This window comes from Salminus brasiliensis, chromosome 17 (assembly GCF_030463535.1).
Source record: "Salminus brasiliensis chromosome 17, fSalBra1.hap2, whole genome shotgun sequence".
Taxonomy (NCBI): domain Eukaryota; kingdom Metazoa; phylum Chordata; class Actinopteri; order Characiformes; family Bryconidae; genus Salminus; species Salminus brasiliensis.
This window is the reverse complement of record NC_132894.1, coordinates 13,858,685-13,875,272: the sequence shown is the minus strand read 5'-3', so window position 1 is coordinate 13,875,272 and position 16,588 is coordinate 13,858,685. Positions and strand designations below refer to the sequence as shown.

Genomic DNA, 16,588 nt, shown 5'->3' with positions numbered 1-16,588 from the left:
CTTATGTATGGGAATGTATGTAAATACAGAATATTACCTGTTAAAGCACAGCTTTGCACTGTATAATCATAATACTTGCTCGTCAGACACCGACAGACGTCCTGAAAGACCATAAGAACAAATGTTGTTTTCTCAAAATAGCATTGCTTTGTCAAAATCACAACTTACATTTGTTTTCTTAGCTAAATTTAAGTAAACGTTGTTGTCATGATAATCACACAAGGTTGTACAGTACCACAAAACACTGTTAGCCTCTAGTGCAGAATGGGTAGGACATCACGAGAAGATGAGATGAAAAAGAGATTAAAAGGAAATAAGTTATGAACACACGAAAACAGCTTTTATGTTGAGATTAAAAGAAAAATAAATTGTAATAACAAGAAAACAGCTTTTGGTGTCTTAAGATCAAAAGAAAAAAAGTTGTCATCATGAAAAAACTGCTTTAGTTATCTTGAAAATATTTTGGGATCATGAAAAAGAACAAAAACAACAGAAAATTAGAATCAACAGAAAAATAAAATCAACTCATGGCCTTTTCTAAACAAAAATGTGATTGCTTTTCTTAGAGGTTATTTTTATAACTCCCCCTAACATTATTATTTATGTAAGTTCCTCTTATTGTATATATTCATGATCAAGATAGACATATGTTTTTTTGCCTTGATGTGGCCACAATACAGTCTTGGCAATGCAGAGCTGAAATTAATGTTTAATTTATTAGAGCTAAAATTAATCATGCAAACTGCTTTTAAGACTACCTTCAAATTAGGTAGGGATTAAAAGCCTTTAAAGATGCAGTGAAATAGTGGAGCTGTCAACAACCTCAGCACATAGAAACAGCATACAGTGATGAAGAGAGCAGTATTAATACAATTTCTTCATAGTAAACTGTTGCCATCTAATTAAATAAAGAAACAATAAATAGCAATAAGAAGGAAAGTCAATGCTGTAGGAGTCACTAGGTCAGCTTTGGGAGTGGGAATAGATGTTATGCTGTAGGTAATTATTTTTTCAGGCAGTACCTCTAGCCATGTAAGCGCTGACTACAGTCACTAGCTATCAGCAATGGCAAAAATAATGTTTTCTGTATGCCTACTTATGTATGAAACATATGAGGATTCAGTATATTGATTCCACTGGTTGTGGAAAGTAGCTGTAAAATATTGCAATATATTGTTATTTATCCTGAACCTCACACTAATGACACCTAACGATTTCTGTTTGCTAATTTAACCTGCTAAACTGAGCTAGAACAGGACTTCAAATATTTGAACAAATGGAATGCCCTCAGCTGGACACTGGACAACAAAGCATAGAACTTGACTATCTAGTCTAAGGCCAGACACATAACAACTACTGATTTTATCAAATACAGCGCTATGAAAAAGTGGTAGCTTTCCTCCACGTGGGGTGTTGTCTAAAAGGTTATGCTTTGGACAGGTCTGTTCATAGAACAATGCTTAGGAATTGTCCAGGTGCTTTTTTTGCAATTAGCAGTACTTTCTGCTTTTGGCCAGACACTTAAAAAAAAAAATCTGACCTTAGCTGAGGCTAGAGAGGCCTGTAGTTCCTAGCACGTTCTCTTGAAAGCTTTGGTGGCTTCCTGAATAAATTGCTGTTGCACTCTTAGAGACATATTGGCAGATCAGTCCCTCCTGGGAAGATTTACCAATGATTCCATGGTTTTCACTTTGCAGATAATGGTTCTTCCTGTAGTAAGGTGTAGTAATTTTCTAGAACCATAACTCTGATGGTAAATGTCGATGTGATTCACAGTATTCAATTGGCTGTATTCAATCTGATGAATCCCATGTGAAAATCAACAACAAAAAAAATCAAGAGAATTTACACGTCTAGCCGCAGCATTAGCAAAGCCATAAATTTGTAACTTATGTCGTAAGACTACTAAACAAATGTGTCTGTTATACTATCCTGACAGTCCGGTGTATAGTTAGCTGATCTGGAATTCTGCCAAGCTAGGATTAGCATTTAAACTAGCATAAATATTTGTTAACTTCCCACTCTTTTGCTTCCTCGTGCATAACTTTTGATATCCTTTCACCGGGTAGTGCCATTAAGCAAAGTCATCATCGCAAAGCCTGATTCACACAGTAACCCAAGTTTGCATATTCCTCGATATCTAGCAGAATCTGGTGGTATGAAGCATGCTTACCAGTGTTACTGATGTACATCATAAGAATGAACACTGTATTCTCATATTCTACCATATGTTACCATGCTGCCATCTTGGACTAGGGCAAGAAAGCTGGAGTATATACATTTTGAGGGTCTGACTATAATAAGTCAAGACTACAAAACAGCTTCAGGTTTAAAATTGGCCCATTTTTTGCTTATGTGGGATTTGCAGTTGAACGAGGGGACAACAATACATGTAGCGAACTCTTATTATTCAACTATGCCAAGATAAAGATACGGTTTTCCTTTCTGTGGCACCTTTAAAGATCTAAGATCAGTCGCTGTAACCAGCAACAATAGAGGAAATCATGAAGCACATCACAGTATCTCCTCCCCTGAGGGCATGCTTCTTTTTTTTTTGTTTGACGGAATGTGTTGTATCTACGCCTGAAGCCTGGCGCACAACCCTCAGTTCACAGTTAAAAGTCTCCACGCAAAGGGATGACACTAAGCAGTAGCTGAGAATGTCATTATGTCTACAACATGTAGTAATGTTTGTCCTTTTCCTCTCTCTCTTTCTCTCTCTTTCTCTCTCTAGATTACTGTGAAGATCCGCTGGTGGCATCACTCCCCTCAGGCTCCTTTCAGAGTTCATCTAGATCCTCCGACAGCCACTCTGCACACTTTGCGAAACTCAACAGAAAAGATGGTACATGTTTAACTCCGCTTCTATTATTTCATCAGTTAGCGTGGGTGACAGTGCACTTATTGTCAGTAGTTACACAAGGCCCATTTGCTTCGTCTTGCTGAATACCACTGCAGTGGGACGTGCTTATAAACAGAGAAAACAAAGAGCTGGGAGAAATGCATCCTTGTTCAGATCCTCTTTAAAGTAAAGGCTTTTCCCCTCCTAATACTAAGGGTAGTACATTTTAGCCTGCACAAATACTGCCGGTCTGCAAAAGGTATCACTTTAATGTCAGGTAATCTGAGAACAAATGTCTCTGTCTGGTGACCTCCAGCCAGGCTGGCTGAGTAAACGATTGCGTGTTTTAATGGCCAAGTAAGCAGCATTGGTGATATTGCCTGTACTGTGCAGGAGTCATTTAACTCTGTGTAAGCCCACACATCATTACTGTTGTTGGCATCAGGTTTGTAGGCCCTAATGTAGAACCCTGTGGGACTCTACTAAATCTGATCTTCTTACTGCCTATACAGTATTTTTGCCTTAGGATTAATAACGAAATCATTAACCTAGGGGTTAAGGGGTTAAGTGAACATAACCTTCTGAAACTACTGAGAGAAAGCAGAATACAATCATAAACAACCTAACAAACTATTCAAGCCCACACTTCATTACTGTTATTTGCATTAGTTTCGTAGGCCAAATGTAGAACCCTGTGGGACTCCACTAAATCTGATCTTCTTACTGTCTATACAGTATTTTTGCTTTGGGATTAATAACTAAATCATTAACCTAGAGGTTAAGGGGTTAAGTGAACGCAACCCCTGAGAAAATCCCTGAGAATAAAGCAAGAATAGAATCATGAACAACTGAACAAACAAAAGCATGGGAATATGCTTCACACTTCAGTCCCTTCTTACTCTCATAACCTCTTATCTATCATAACCTGATAATGATAATTATGTTAATTTTGATCTGAAAATGCTCTGGAGGAGAAACTGCTGTACTGCATGTAACACCAACACACAAGGACCAAAGTGGCACATTCACTACTTTCTTTGGACACATTTGATGTGTTACTTTAACCACCACAAGGCCCTGTGCGTCACAGCTACTAGAGTGTGAGGTTTGATAGGTTAAAGAGTGTCATATAGATGCCGGATAGACCACAAAGGGGACCAAAAAGGGTAAAAAATACTCAAGTAGGAATGTGTAGAGACTCCTCAAATGCAGTTGCTATTCCGGTAATGCTATGCTGCAGACATTACAAATTAAATTTATAAAGAAGGGAAACCTTTGTTAAGAAAAAAATGACATTGTTCAAAACGAAGTTAGACTTGCTATGATCAGTATTTAGGGCTAGAGATTTAAATTTTTAGGGCTGGAATCCTTAAATTTACTTTAGCTTACTGAATAATGAAACATGCTGCAGAAAGTATAAGAATAAAAAGTGAAAATTCTTTAATAAAGTAAACATAATTGGAAAAAGTATTCAAGTACAGTGGCAACGTAGTTAGGAAGTCTTGTATTTTAGGGCTTATATTGGATTTTCCCCCAATTTTCCTGAATTCTTCCTCTATTACACAGTGCTAACCAAGCAGACTGGGTAAAGGCTAGCACATGCTTCCTCTGAATCATGTAAATGGCAACATCTTTTAATACTGCTGCTAACGCAGTGCAATTGGGCGGCTCAGCACACTCATAGGAGAACACTAACTGCCTATGCCTGTTGAATTAGCTAACAGTCACCCGTGATGGCTAGCATTGTACTGAGTAATGGAAGAAGAGGAAGCTTAATCCTATACATTCAAAAAGAACCAGACTCTCATGCTCTCATATCGCTGCTGTCTAATGAAAAAAACATTTCTCCTGTAGCTGTTCTGTACACTGTAAATAATTCTGGATGAATCGACCAATAGAAATGCACTGAATTACTTGGAATAAACTCTTCGGTAAAGTCACCATTTTGGAGATACATGTTTATTTTATTGAATAGCGACGGTAGACTCCCAGTCAATAATAGGTTGGGAATTGATGTTCTGATCTCCTTAAGATACTACGGGTCTTTTGTTTGAAAAGCTATGTCTATATCATAATCTATGTCTATATATATATATATCTTCTGTTCTTTGTTGAGCGTTTTTGTATGTGTCCTTATGGATTTGAATACATGAGCATCTGCGAACCTCTTTGGCTTTGTTTGAATGTGTTGAATGTTAGCAGATGTTCGAGAGGCAGGCTCCATTAACGGAAACATTTAACGAACAAGTGGAACAATGAGGAAATATTCTTTGGCCTTCTATCTATAATACAACAGGAAATGTAGGCTGATCCATGTGTTGGACAAACAACAATTACACCCAGCTGGAGCAAAGTGGTTCTACACAATTAACCTAATGGCCTTATACTTTTCAGACTTTGTGTGGTAGCATTGTGAGACACTGTGCTTAAAGAGAGGGGTGCTTCATGAATTCTGTTGACATTCTTGTTTTTTCTCACACATTTCATTCCAGGGAGGCAGCGAACGGTTTGATTAATGTAGTCTCACAAAAGGCGAACTTCATCATTTGTACAAACACTTGAGGAAGGTCTCCAGCCAATTAGGCCCTTAAGTACAGAAACAGCATAAATGCTAGCTTACACTGCGACTTTTTTTCACGAGCAGAGCGACTGTTTATTCTCCTCATGCGCTGAAAGAGTTGACCTCATGCACACATACAAAGTCATTGCCATCATCAATATTCTCAAAGCATTACCTTGCTTTAATTATGATGGACTGGTAACTTTCTGGAATGAGTCCTCCATCCGCCCCCCACCCCTCCCACTCCCCCTCAATTGTGCTCAGTTATCAGCTTGGCTACGCTACGTTAGGCCGACCCTTCCATATCCCCCAGGCATTTCCCGCTCTCTCCGTGGCACAGAGTCAGGAGCAGCAGGGGTCTGCTCTGATGTGAGACAGGCCCCGGCTGCTCGTTCACAGTTGCTGTCTTCCTCTGCTGGACGTGCACAGACACCAAATGCTAGCACATTGCAGTTTCTTCTAGTGTACCTTCAGAGATCAGCTGTAGGAAGACAGCAGCATCCAGGTGCTTTACAGTTATTGGATAAATGCACAGTTGACAGATACACCTATGTTGTGCCTGGCTCTTTGGCCAGTTTATCAGATAAACCCACCATATAAGGGCACACTATATGCTTACACTTATTGACTGACCATTATCTACCCTGACCCACCATCTACCCTGTAGGCCACCGTAGAACCACTCATTACATAGATGAATGACCATTTTCAGCACAGCAGTGGCATCAGCCTGGTAGTGGCATTTCTGTGGGTAGGCCTTGCTTGCTCTGAATTAAAAGGATGGCCATCCCTCTCCCCATCACTCAGAGAGATGCCAGTTATTGTAAACTTCTGTTGATGTTTTCCTCCAAGAATGCTGAGACGTCCAATGATATTGCATTAGCCTTAGTAAGAAAAATTATTGCTTCCCATGACCTGGAGAAAGCACATGCTACCCTCCCTCCTGTGTAGCGTTATGGTGAATGTTTGGAGTTGAGTTGGCAAATAGCAGCATTGCTTACATACTTTACTTGCATACATGATTTACACTGTCACTGACCAAAAACCCCCAAAACCCCCTGTCCATCATAAATGTACAACAGCGAAGTTGACAGGTGTTTCCAATAAAGTGGCCAGTTAGTGCACACGCTGTGTAAAAACCCAACAATGCTTGTACCAGGTGATCATTACACTACTTTCAGTGGTCCTTAATGGTACATAACTTATATAATTTCCAGTAGTGGTCCAATGTGATGGATAGGGTAGAGACCAACAGACAATAAATAGGCTGCAGCCAGTAATCGTTAAACTACATACAGCCTAATTAATTGGCAACTAGCAAGTGGTATTTCCTCACGCAGACCTTCCACCATTTGTTCTGCTTGTACAGCGCTGTGTATTGAACATGGCTTGGCTAATGGCCTTGGTCACACAATCCAATTACACTCAGTATGTAAGGCCAGGTCTGTGCACCTGTCTTCAGGCGAAAAAGCATCAGAGCTGACAGTGACTGAGCAACAGAGTGTTGTTAATGAAAGATGCATTGCCAGATCCTCCACTACAACCTGCCTTAGGGCAGTACTAGCGAATCCCTGACCCAAAACTGACCTCTGTCCTTCACCGTGTCCACCTTGAAAGACTTTTCATCAGCCAGAAATTGTCTCATTCTGCTCAATTCGACCTCTCTGAACCCCAGCTTGGATAGCAGCTTAGACTAATGTGGCACTTACATGGTAAGGAGTTATTCTCCAAGGCAATGGATAGTTTCCCAGCGGAGCCGCTTAACGGATGTGGCTATTTATATTTTTTCCTAGGCTTTATTCCAAGCCAAAACAAACTGAGAGAAGAAGAAGGAGAGAGGGTCTGTGCTGATTTATTTATTTATTTATTTATTTATTCTTTGGTGGATGATAGGGATATCACTATTGATTATATGGGTTATCAAGTATGTTGACAATCAATTGAATAATCAGACCTGTGAAATTAGGTCAAAAAATAAAAAAGTGAACAGCATAAAAACAAATACTATGAAGACTTTGTTTGAAGGTATTTTAGGTAGTTCACTGAAGTATAAATAGTAAGTATGTGTATGTGACTCAGATGTTGTTTACAACCCTGTTATTGTAACTCACTGCTATTTACGGAGGGCTTGTATTGGCAGGTTTACAAAACTGGTGAGAAGTTACTGAACCCATATGTGATAGTACAGGTTTAACACTATACCAAAAACACTGTAATTGTGCTTGAATCATCAGATACACCTTCCTGCAAAAAACGTATTTCAAGGAATCTTACTGGATAGTGTTGCTGTCCCATCATCCCTGAAGAGATTGAAGCAGTTAGCTTTTAGCATTTCCCCCACTCACTTATCTGGTCTTATTTGGCTTTCTCAGGTCTCACACCTAAAAAAAATAGGCCAGTATAGGCAAGTTTAGCGCCAGTTCAGTCAGTTGAGATAGTCCAGTTTGTTTTCGAGGGAGTGGACGATGGAGAGAAGAGATGGTAATAGGTACTCAGCTAGTGTTAGCTTTAAGCATAGTGCAAATCCTTGTTGGCTCCCCTGGCTTTGGCATTTGACCTCCCCTTCTCTGGACACTGGCCTAGGTAAAACTGGTGTCAAGATTGAGGCCTTTTGAGGATCATTTGCAGCGTCTGGTGGTGATGTGCTCGCTAGTGGGCTAGGCTGATGTAAACTTTACGAAACAGTCTAGGGATTTTAGAGTTCCGTTCTCCAGTCCTGTTTTAAAAACTGTCAGATTTTCTTTTGAATGAGGAGGTGTCACGTCCATATACCCAACCCAAAGAAAATAAGGTTTGACGTTCGACTAGGGCCACTTTAAAAAGTATTTGAAAATATACCATGCAGCAACAAATCATCTTACTGGGTGTCTGTCAGGGTGGGTGTGTGTGTGTGTCCTTGTCAGAAAAAGAAGGACCTGCAAAGAGTCGTTTGCATGCAAATGATCAACTAATTATTCAGTTAGAAGGTCATTTTAGTTGCTTGTTTGATTGCGGTTAATTGAATTTAATCGATTAATCATGACCACCTTAGTGGATGAGAAGAGGAAAGGAGTGCTTGTTTTTTGTAATCCCATAAGATTTAATATTTAAGGTCATATTTAATCACTTAAATATGCATTATATATATATATATATATATATATATATATATATATATATATATATATATATATATATATATATATATATGGGAGGATAACTGTATATTCTTAAAGAATTTGTCAGATATTCCTTCTGTATTTTAGATTCTAAGAAGGGGTAGTGGGAAAAGATGCACACTGTGAATGCAGAAGAACTGTCCAGAACTGCTTGGTTGAAACAAAAGAAGGGCAGCTTATTCAGTGAAACTCAAACCATTTTTAATCTTGGCTCACAAGACGAGAGTCATTTTGAACATGGACACAAATGTGAAAAAAATAAAGAATTTCACTGCTGAGATTACTGCTTACTTAACTGACATCATAAGAGTGGTAACATCATCTAAATGCTCCAAACGAACGACAAGCCTTGTCATATGAGGCCGTGTATATATGTGTCATATGTATGTATGTATAAATAATCCAATAAATCATCCAATAAAAACTATTCATACCTACAGTAATTTCTCTTTGAGCTGGTATTATTATTGTTGATTAGTCACTAAATCACGCCACTGCTCTACACTCCACCAAACAAACAAAAACACATTTGCTTAAATAAAAAAAAGAAAAACAAAATTTACTTCCTGTATACTAGACTAGTTGTTGAATACATTGTTTAGAACAATGTTCAGACCCAGAAACAAATAGGAGACAAACTTTAATTTATAAATCCCAGATTTTGATCACAAGAAAACAACTTTTAGCTGATGTTTTTTTTTTGTTTGTTTTGTTTTTTTTTAACTCCACTCCAGACATGACCTCCAGATTACCCGTAAACCTTATGTCTGCTGTTCTGATTTGTCACTCATGCCCTTAGTGAATCTATTGGCAGAGCTGACTAACCTATGGATCCACATGGCTATCATATCAGATGAAATCTAGAGAAGGGTGTTTCAGTAATTGGCAGCATTCGGATGCAGCCGGCAATTTAGTGGTTTGAGTAGCCCCATATATAACTCCCATATATATTTTTTTAAACATTGATTCCAATACATCAAATATTAGACCAAATGATTTATTTGTATATTTACTGACTGAAATTTGATTTAGTTTTACGCTCACTTTCCAGCAGAACTGCAGAAGTACAAAAATGTGTTTTCTTTGAAGAGGTTATAGATATTTGATATTTTATCTGATATTTGACAGTGTACGATACACAGGTGGTAATAGATAAGACCCAATTTCTCTTTTTCTAAAGAGAAATGAAGTACCTCCAGCAGAAAAAAGCAGATCAGCCTGAGCACTTAACTGTATAAAGTTCTGAAGACAAGTGAGAAAAGCTTAAGCTCTTTTTCTTCTCTGACAGACAGCAGGTTTCTGGGTTGTAGAAGAGAGCTATAAAAGAAATAATGAGGTCTTACACTTTTCTGATATGAATATTATTCAGTGGAGACTGACTTTGGATCAAAAAGAGTTAAGCCACCTGTAAAACGTTTTTTTGATCAAAGTGGAAAAAACAAGGATTGTTTCTCAGGAGCTGAATTTCAAAAACCAGAGGAAATGATTGAAGTCTCACTCTGATTTCAAGCATAACTTAACCGTGTCTAGGACAACTGAATGGAATAATTCTTTCTTCTGGGCTGCTACATGTAGCCCATGCAGACCACACGCTATGCTCAGGGCAGCAGATCTGCTAAATTTAAAATATTTATTAACTTGAATGTTCTTCATTGTTCTTAAATCATTCAAGAATAATGAAATGCCACTTAAAGACTCATTAAACATTGAACTTCAGGTTTAAACTACGCCCACATCTGGGTGAAATATGACTACAGGTATAGATATAGAGAATATGGCATTCAACAGACACACATACATATACAGATAATGGCAGTGAGTTGAACCCCTAAGCCATACTTTTACTGAAATGCAGTTTTTCAGTGATTTTTCTACTCGCCCTGAAACTCTCGGACACTGGAGCCATGGAGAATAACAAAACTCAATGTGGAAGCACTAAGCAGATATTGGGTCAGCCACAGAGGTCATTATGTTTTTGTAACCACTGAATTGTAATGTTACACTGCTCTGAGGTCTGTCCACTGTCCTCTGGAGATGGGTTAGAGATAGGATCAGAAGAAGGAAGCCAGCAGGCCGCAAAACTGCCCAAATAGATCGTTTTCCCTTTTTTTTACCACTGATCTTGGCATTTCTCTCTGTCTCTCTGTCTCCATCTCCCTTTAGGCGCTGGTGGGTGGTCTCCAGACAGTGAGGATCATCGACCCTGGCTGCAGCTGGACCTAAGGGACCGGCTGGAGATAACGGCTGTGGCCACCCAGGGCCGATGGGGTAGCTCAGACTGGGTGAGCAGCTACCACCTGCAGTACAGCGACTCTGGAAGAACCTGGAGATCCTACAGACAAGACGATGTGCCATGGGTGAGTCCAGAGCTGGGACTGAATGTGTTACCTACTGCTATAATGAGCAAGATTGGGTATGTCTGGCTCCTGTACTCCCCCAACAGTTGGGAAGTGAAATTTGGGATTTGTGGCATGCCTTAAGAAGGACATGTTTACATTCATTTTTGAACTTTTGAGAGATACAGAACTGGTATTGAAATGAGAAGATGCATGTGGACGGTCAGTGTAGCGTAATCGTAGATGTTTTTACACAAATATGACTCAGTCTGCGCAGCGTGACACTGTTCTCACATACTGCAAAGCCCTGGCAAAGCACATTTGAATACAATTCTCCTCCAGGTGATAATAAAGGCACCAATGACTCGGATGTAAAGTCATATAGTAATTGACCATATGTGTGATTCATTTCACTAACAGTAATGTAACAGTAGCTACTACAGTAGTAAATACTGATGTTATTAGCATGTATGCTATTAGCTGCAGAACAAGAGCATTTTTACATCCTCTAAAGAATTGCTTGGCCATATATACTACAAGAAAGTAAATGGGCCAATTTAGCCACAGAATTTTGAATCTGAATAGGTGGGGCTATTCTGTGGTAGGCTGGGAATGTAGATTTATGTTACTCTATATGAGATTATATACAAGATATATAAGCAAGATTATGTATTGTTATTTTTGTTTTTAAAGTTAAAAAAGAAAGATAGTTTTGGACAAAGGTTTGGACTCCCCAACGTCTCAGACATTAATTAGCTTGTTTGGACTATGGCATGTTCAAAGTAGCTGATGCAAATTTCAGAGCTTTATAAATATTCTGACTCCTTAAACCTCGTCCCGACAAATGTCAGCCATGGGCTCATCTAAGCAGCTACCTAGCACTCTAAATGAAAACTAATATAACTGATGTCCACAAAGCAGAAGAAAGCTATAAGAGAGAAAAGTGATTTCCTCAGAGAGATCAAAATGAGGCAAACTGAGACTAGAGTTGCTAGAAAGATACATCAAAACTCCAGTTTGACTGCAAAAGACCTTCAGGAAGATTTAGCACGCTTTATAACTATGGTTACATAAAATATGAAAGTAATCTTGCTTAAAATATTAAAGAAACAGGGCTCTGAGTGGCTAAGATGCTGACACAGAGGATCACAAGTTCAAATCCAGGATTGTGCTTCTTTGTCATTAGCAGTCAGAGAGGAGGGAATGCCACCTACCCACCCCGAGAGAGCCAGGCCAGTTGTGCTCTCTCGGGGTGGGTAGGTGGCACTCCCTCCTCTCATCACTTCCATTGTGATGCTGGCCAGAACATAAGTCTGATGGTTGATGAATCAGGCTTGGGGATCTTGTGCTTTTCTCTTAGCGCATCGGCTGCCTTGTGATGCTACATTGGTGGCAGGTCAAAAAGAAGGCAGTGGAATACTTCACATGCTTCTGACACATGTCTGAGTGTGCAAGTGAAAGTGAGTGGATGGTTTAATAGACTTGGGGCTAAATTGGGGAGAAAATTGGATAAAAAAAAGTAGTTTGCCCAAGCTTTTGTATTTTGTGGATTGACTCTCTTCAGGGCCCCCTTGCTTTATTGAAATAAAGGAGTTTGAAGTAATATGCAAATATGTCAAATACAGGTATGGAAACATATATGGAAACTATGCTGCAAAAGGAGTCGATTTTGAAATCAATATTTCCCTGATGTCACCAGAACTAACTCATTTACATAAATATGCATTTTCCAACTTCACTTATTTAAATTCTTAATGGCAAATTCTTTAGAGTGTTTCATCTCTGCTAGCTTTTCTGAATGAGGCACAATACAGGACAGCCAATCAGAACATAGCATAATATGTTATAAATGTCTTAAAGGTTTCATTCTATTCTAATAATAAAATGTCTAATATTTTAATCATACATAATATGTTTTTAATTGTTAGGAAAAATGAAAAATATTCAATACAAAAAGAAACAGAAGCCCTAATGGAATGTATAGATACAGTGGAACAAGGCAGGGCTGAAAGCAGTTAGCTGCATAACATGACAAGCGAAGCAGGAGAGTCTGAATGGGGACAACAACAAGCTGTTAAACATATGTTATTAATATTATATGAGGTTTTAGAAAATATGTATGATTAAAATTGTTGAAAGCACTGCAAGATTTTTAATATCATATCCTACAGAGACATGCATGACAGAGGCCTTGGGGCTGCTGGAATTCTGGCAAAACTAGACTTGCTTAGTTTTCTCTACGTTTCACATTCCCTAGAATTTCCCATTGTGGGTTGTCACAATGTCTTATAAGCTATTTTAAAAGTACATGTTAATTAAATTCTACTCCCGCCCTTTATTTCTTAATATTTACAGTTTTTAACCAGTTTTAGCAGCATGTACTGTAAAATATACTTTTCAATGTTTAGAATTTTGAGAATTATTCTGGAAAGAACAAGTGTGTTCTTTTTCGCCTGTGGGTTTGTTCTTGGCAGGGTCAGGGTAAGAGTATGTGGGTTGTTCCAGGGAGGGCACCTTCTGCATCTGTGTGGCACTTGCCGTGCCCTGCAATTCATTGAAGTACTTTCGGAGGCGTAGAGCGGTTCTGACTACGACCAGAACCACATAAGTCTTATTGTTCCATCTCAGTCTTAAGGTCAAGGTCTTAAGACTCCGTTTGCTTAGATTTTCCACTTATTTAGAGTTTTTCACAGCATCAGTAATGGTCAATAACCAGTGACCAGGCTTTGGGAGGCCATGTTTGTGAAACACTGACCAGTGTACATGCTGAAGTGTACATTTTTGTGCTGCCAACACAGTGCATCCAACAGTAATAATGATGATGCTTCAATACACAAGATATCACTTTATCTGCTCCCACATTCAGTTTAGGTTAGGGGTCTAAACACTAAGTAGAAGTGTTTGCCTTAATGGCTGTGCATATGCCTGCTGATGCTTCCAGAAACATCACTGATGATGTGTTTAGAAGCTTTAGCAAATGTCCTACCAGATACTACTGGAGATTACTACTACTGCTGCTGATGCTACTACTAATAACAATAAGGATAGCATCATTCTGAAGCAGTGATTGCATCTGCCTTGACCCTTATGGAAACTGGATGCATGCACATATATCACAAAAGATTGGGCATATCTTAAAAAAATGTACACATCATTTATTGGTACCTATATGATATATTAATCAAACATTAATATCAATACATTAGTATCAAACAAAATGCATATATGTACAAATAGGTAGAACACAACATAAGGCTTCATAGCTGTACTGCAAAAACCTTGTATGTCTATTTTTTTTTACTTTTTGACATAGTAGAAATGGTCCATAATGTCTTGGCTTAAATTGTATTTAATTGATTTAAGTTTATATTCTCCTAATAAGTTACCATTTTGGTAATATGTGGATTTTGAGTGCAACACTTTTATATCATATGTTGTTAAATATACGTTAGACTTACTGTATATGTCGATATATTTTGATATATGTCCTCTATTTGAAAATAGCCAATTTCAATTAAGTTGGCTTATATATGTCAATGTAAAATAAGTTTATATGTAAAATATGTGAGTTTATTATAATGAATTAAGAGCCTTTCTATTGGTCTGATCATCTAGAATTACTTTAACGGTGTACAGAAGCAGCTGCAGGGTTCATATGATGGAGAAAACTAAAAAAGGACAAAAATGGAGATATGTTTTTCATTGTGTTGCATATAAGGGATTTCCATATATTCTGACCTACAGTATGTCATATATTTCTTCACTGTACTGTAGACTAGCAGAACCAAAGCAGGGTTTTTTTCATCTGTGGCCCTCATTTTCTAAAAAGGCTGCTACCATGGAAACTCAGTTAACCACCACTAGCATAAATGCCTAAATATGACTGATGTGCTCTTCCTGTTGTTAGTATAACCTGCACACTTGCTATCATCAAGCATCTATCCCGAGGCAGTTGTGCTAATGATGGCATGGACAGAGTTCTTCACCTTGAGCTTCTGTCAGCTGGTTAGTCAGATGTAATTTGTCTGTCCCTTGAACCCAGAGTTTGACAGCCATGTATTGTTAAAGGTGTGCAAAAAAGGAATGGCTTCAATAAGAGATTGTTCCTTTGCGATTAATATCTCCAGAGTAATTGTACTTGTCTGGGAGCAGGCATCAGACTTCATGTATTGACGTTAGTTGTTTAGTCTGCACAATTTCCTTCAGGATCAATAAATGATCAATAAATCAATCTGTCTATCTATCTAGGCCGATATTGAGTTCTTCCATTTAAGTAATTGTTATTATCATTATTATATCGCACATATATCATATAAGGTTGGGCGTATATTTCAACATATATACATACAGTATCATATATTGGACACATAACATAACATATATATTGGACACATATAAATTTATGTTTAATATATATAAATATAAATATAAATAAACCGTGTTTTGGCGAGCCGTCTACCATGCAGCTTGATTTAGGGCGTGTCTTTGCTATCATAACGAAGGGAAAAGTATGCCTTACGCTGCATGAAACGTGCAACAGACATGTACTAAGTCTCTTAATTAATCATGGGTGTGTTTCGGGCGTAACGTGCAATAAACCAATCAGCGTGTCACTCACCTTCCCTTTAAGAGCCAGGTGTGGTCTGACTTGGTGAATTGTTCTTTCAATGGCGCAAAGCAAGGGTGTACGTGCATGTGTTGACAATTCACTGCCAAGATAGCAATGAACATCTGACTGCTGACGCCTGCCTAGGTTGTTTTCTGTCAGTGGAGCACCTGTGTTTTCCATTGCCAAGATAACAGAGTGCCAGAATTGTGCCTGAACACACCTCATTTCGAGAGCACTGCGCCCATCAGGGTTGATATATTCGCAAGCACTGTTGCTATTTAAACGATGCAGGCGGAAGGCCTAAAATCGACTGTTGGCGGGGTGTAAGATAGCAAAGCCTTGTGCAGGATGTAAGATAGGGCCTATAGTAAATCTGGCAGTTTTGATATATGGACCAATAGAAATGCTTCAAATGAGAGAACAGATTTTTACCGGTTATTCCTTCTCTAGTAAAGTTAACATTTAGACACAGGTTCAGTCGTGCTTTGGAAACATAGCCGGTCAGTGGAGTATAATTTTAGTCAACTGCTATATGCAGATTTTTCGTATTGACTCAATAGTAAATAGTAAAATTCAGTTTCAGAGTAGGATCTGTTTGTTTTGTTCCTTATCTCCTATGATTTTATTAAAAAAACTAACCTATGAAAAGGGCAGTTCACAAATGCCAGGGCAGCGCGGTAAGCGAGGTGAGCGAGCTAGGGGCCTTGCAGCTAATGTGATGAAACATTAGCCTCGGAGAGCAGGGAAGCAGAAACACGACACTATTCTAATAAATGTTATATACTTAAAATCTGTATATTGCCATATTTCATATTTCTGTATGGGATAATTTAGTACAATTATTTATTTATTCTTTTATTTTTTTAAGATGGCAGTCCCATCGTTGGTTGAAGCTTTCGTCCTTTTGAAGCTTGCTGGTTTCTGTGGTTTGTGAGCTGCTCTTCTCTTCAGGAGCACCATAGGCCCTTTCCCTCTAATGAGTCATGCTGAATAAGTCTACAGGAGAGAAATCAGCTTCAGAGGCTTAATTACGGCTGAATTCTTGAGTGTCCGTTATCAGCTCTGAAAGCTTTTGTCTGAGTG

General features: G+C 38.5%; 1 protein-coding gene across 2 annotated transcripts in view; it reads left to right on the top strand.

The window, feature by feature from the left end:
• cntnap5l (contactin associated protein family member 5 like) overlaps positions 1 to 16,588 on the top strand; it is a 143,519-nt gene that overhangs the window by 38,174 nt on the left and 88,757 nt on the right. For both annotated transcript variants that reach the window (XM_072659907.1, XM_072659906.1), the window contains exons 2-3: positions 2,735 to 2,845; positions 10,724 to 10,917. In XM_072659907.1, coding sequence (XP_072516008.1) covers positions 2,735 to 2,845; positions 10,724 to 10,917 — 305 coding nt within the window. The remainder of the gene's footprint in view (positions 1 to 2,734; positions 2,846 to 10,723; positions 10,918 to 16,588) is intronic.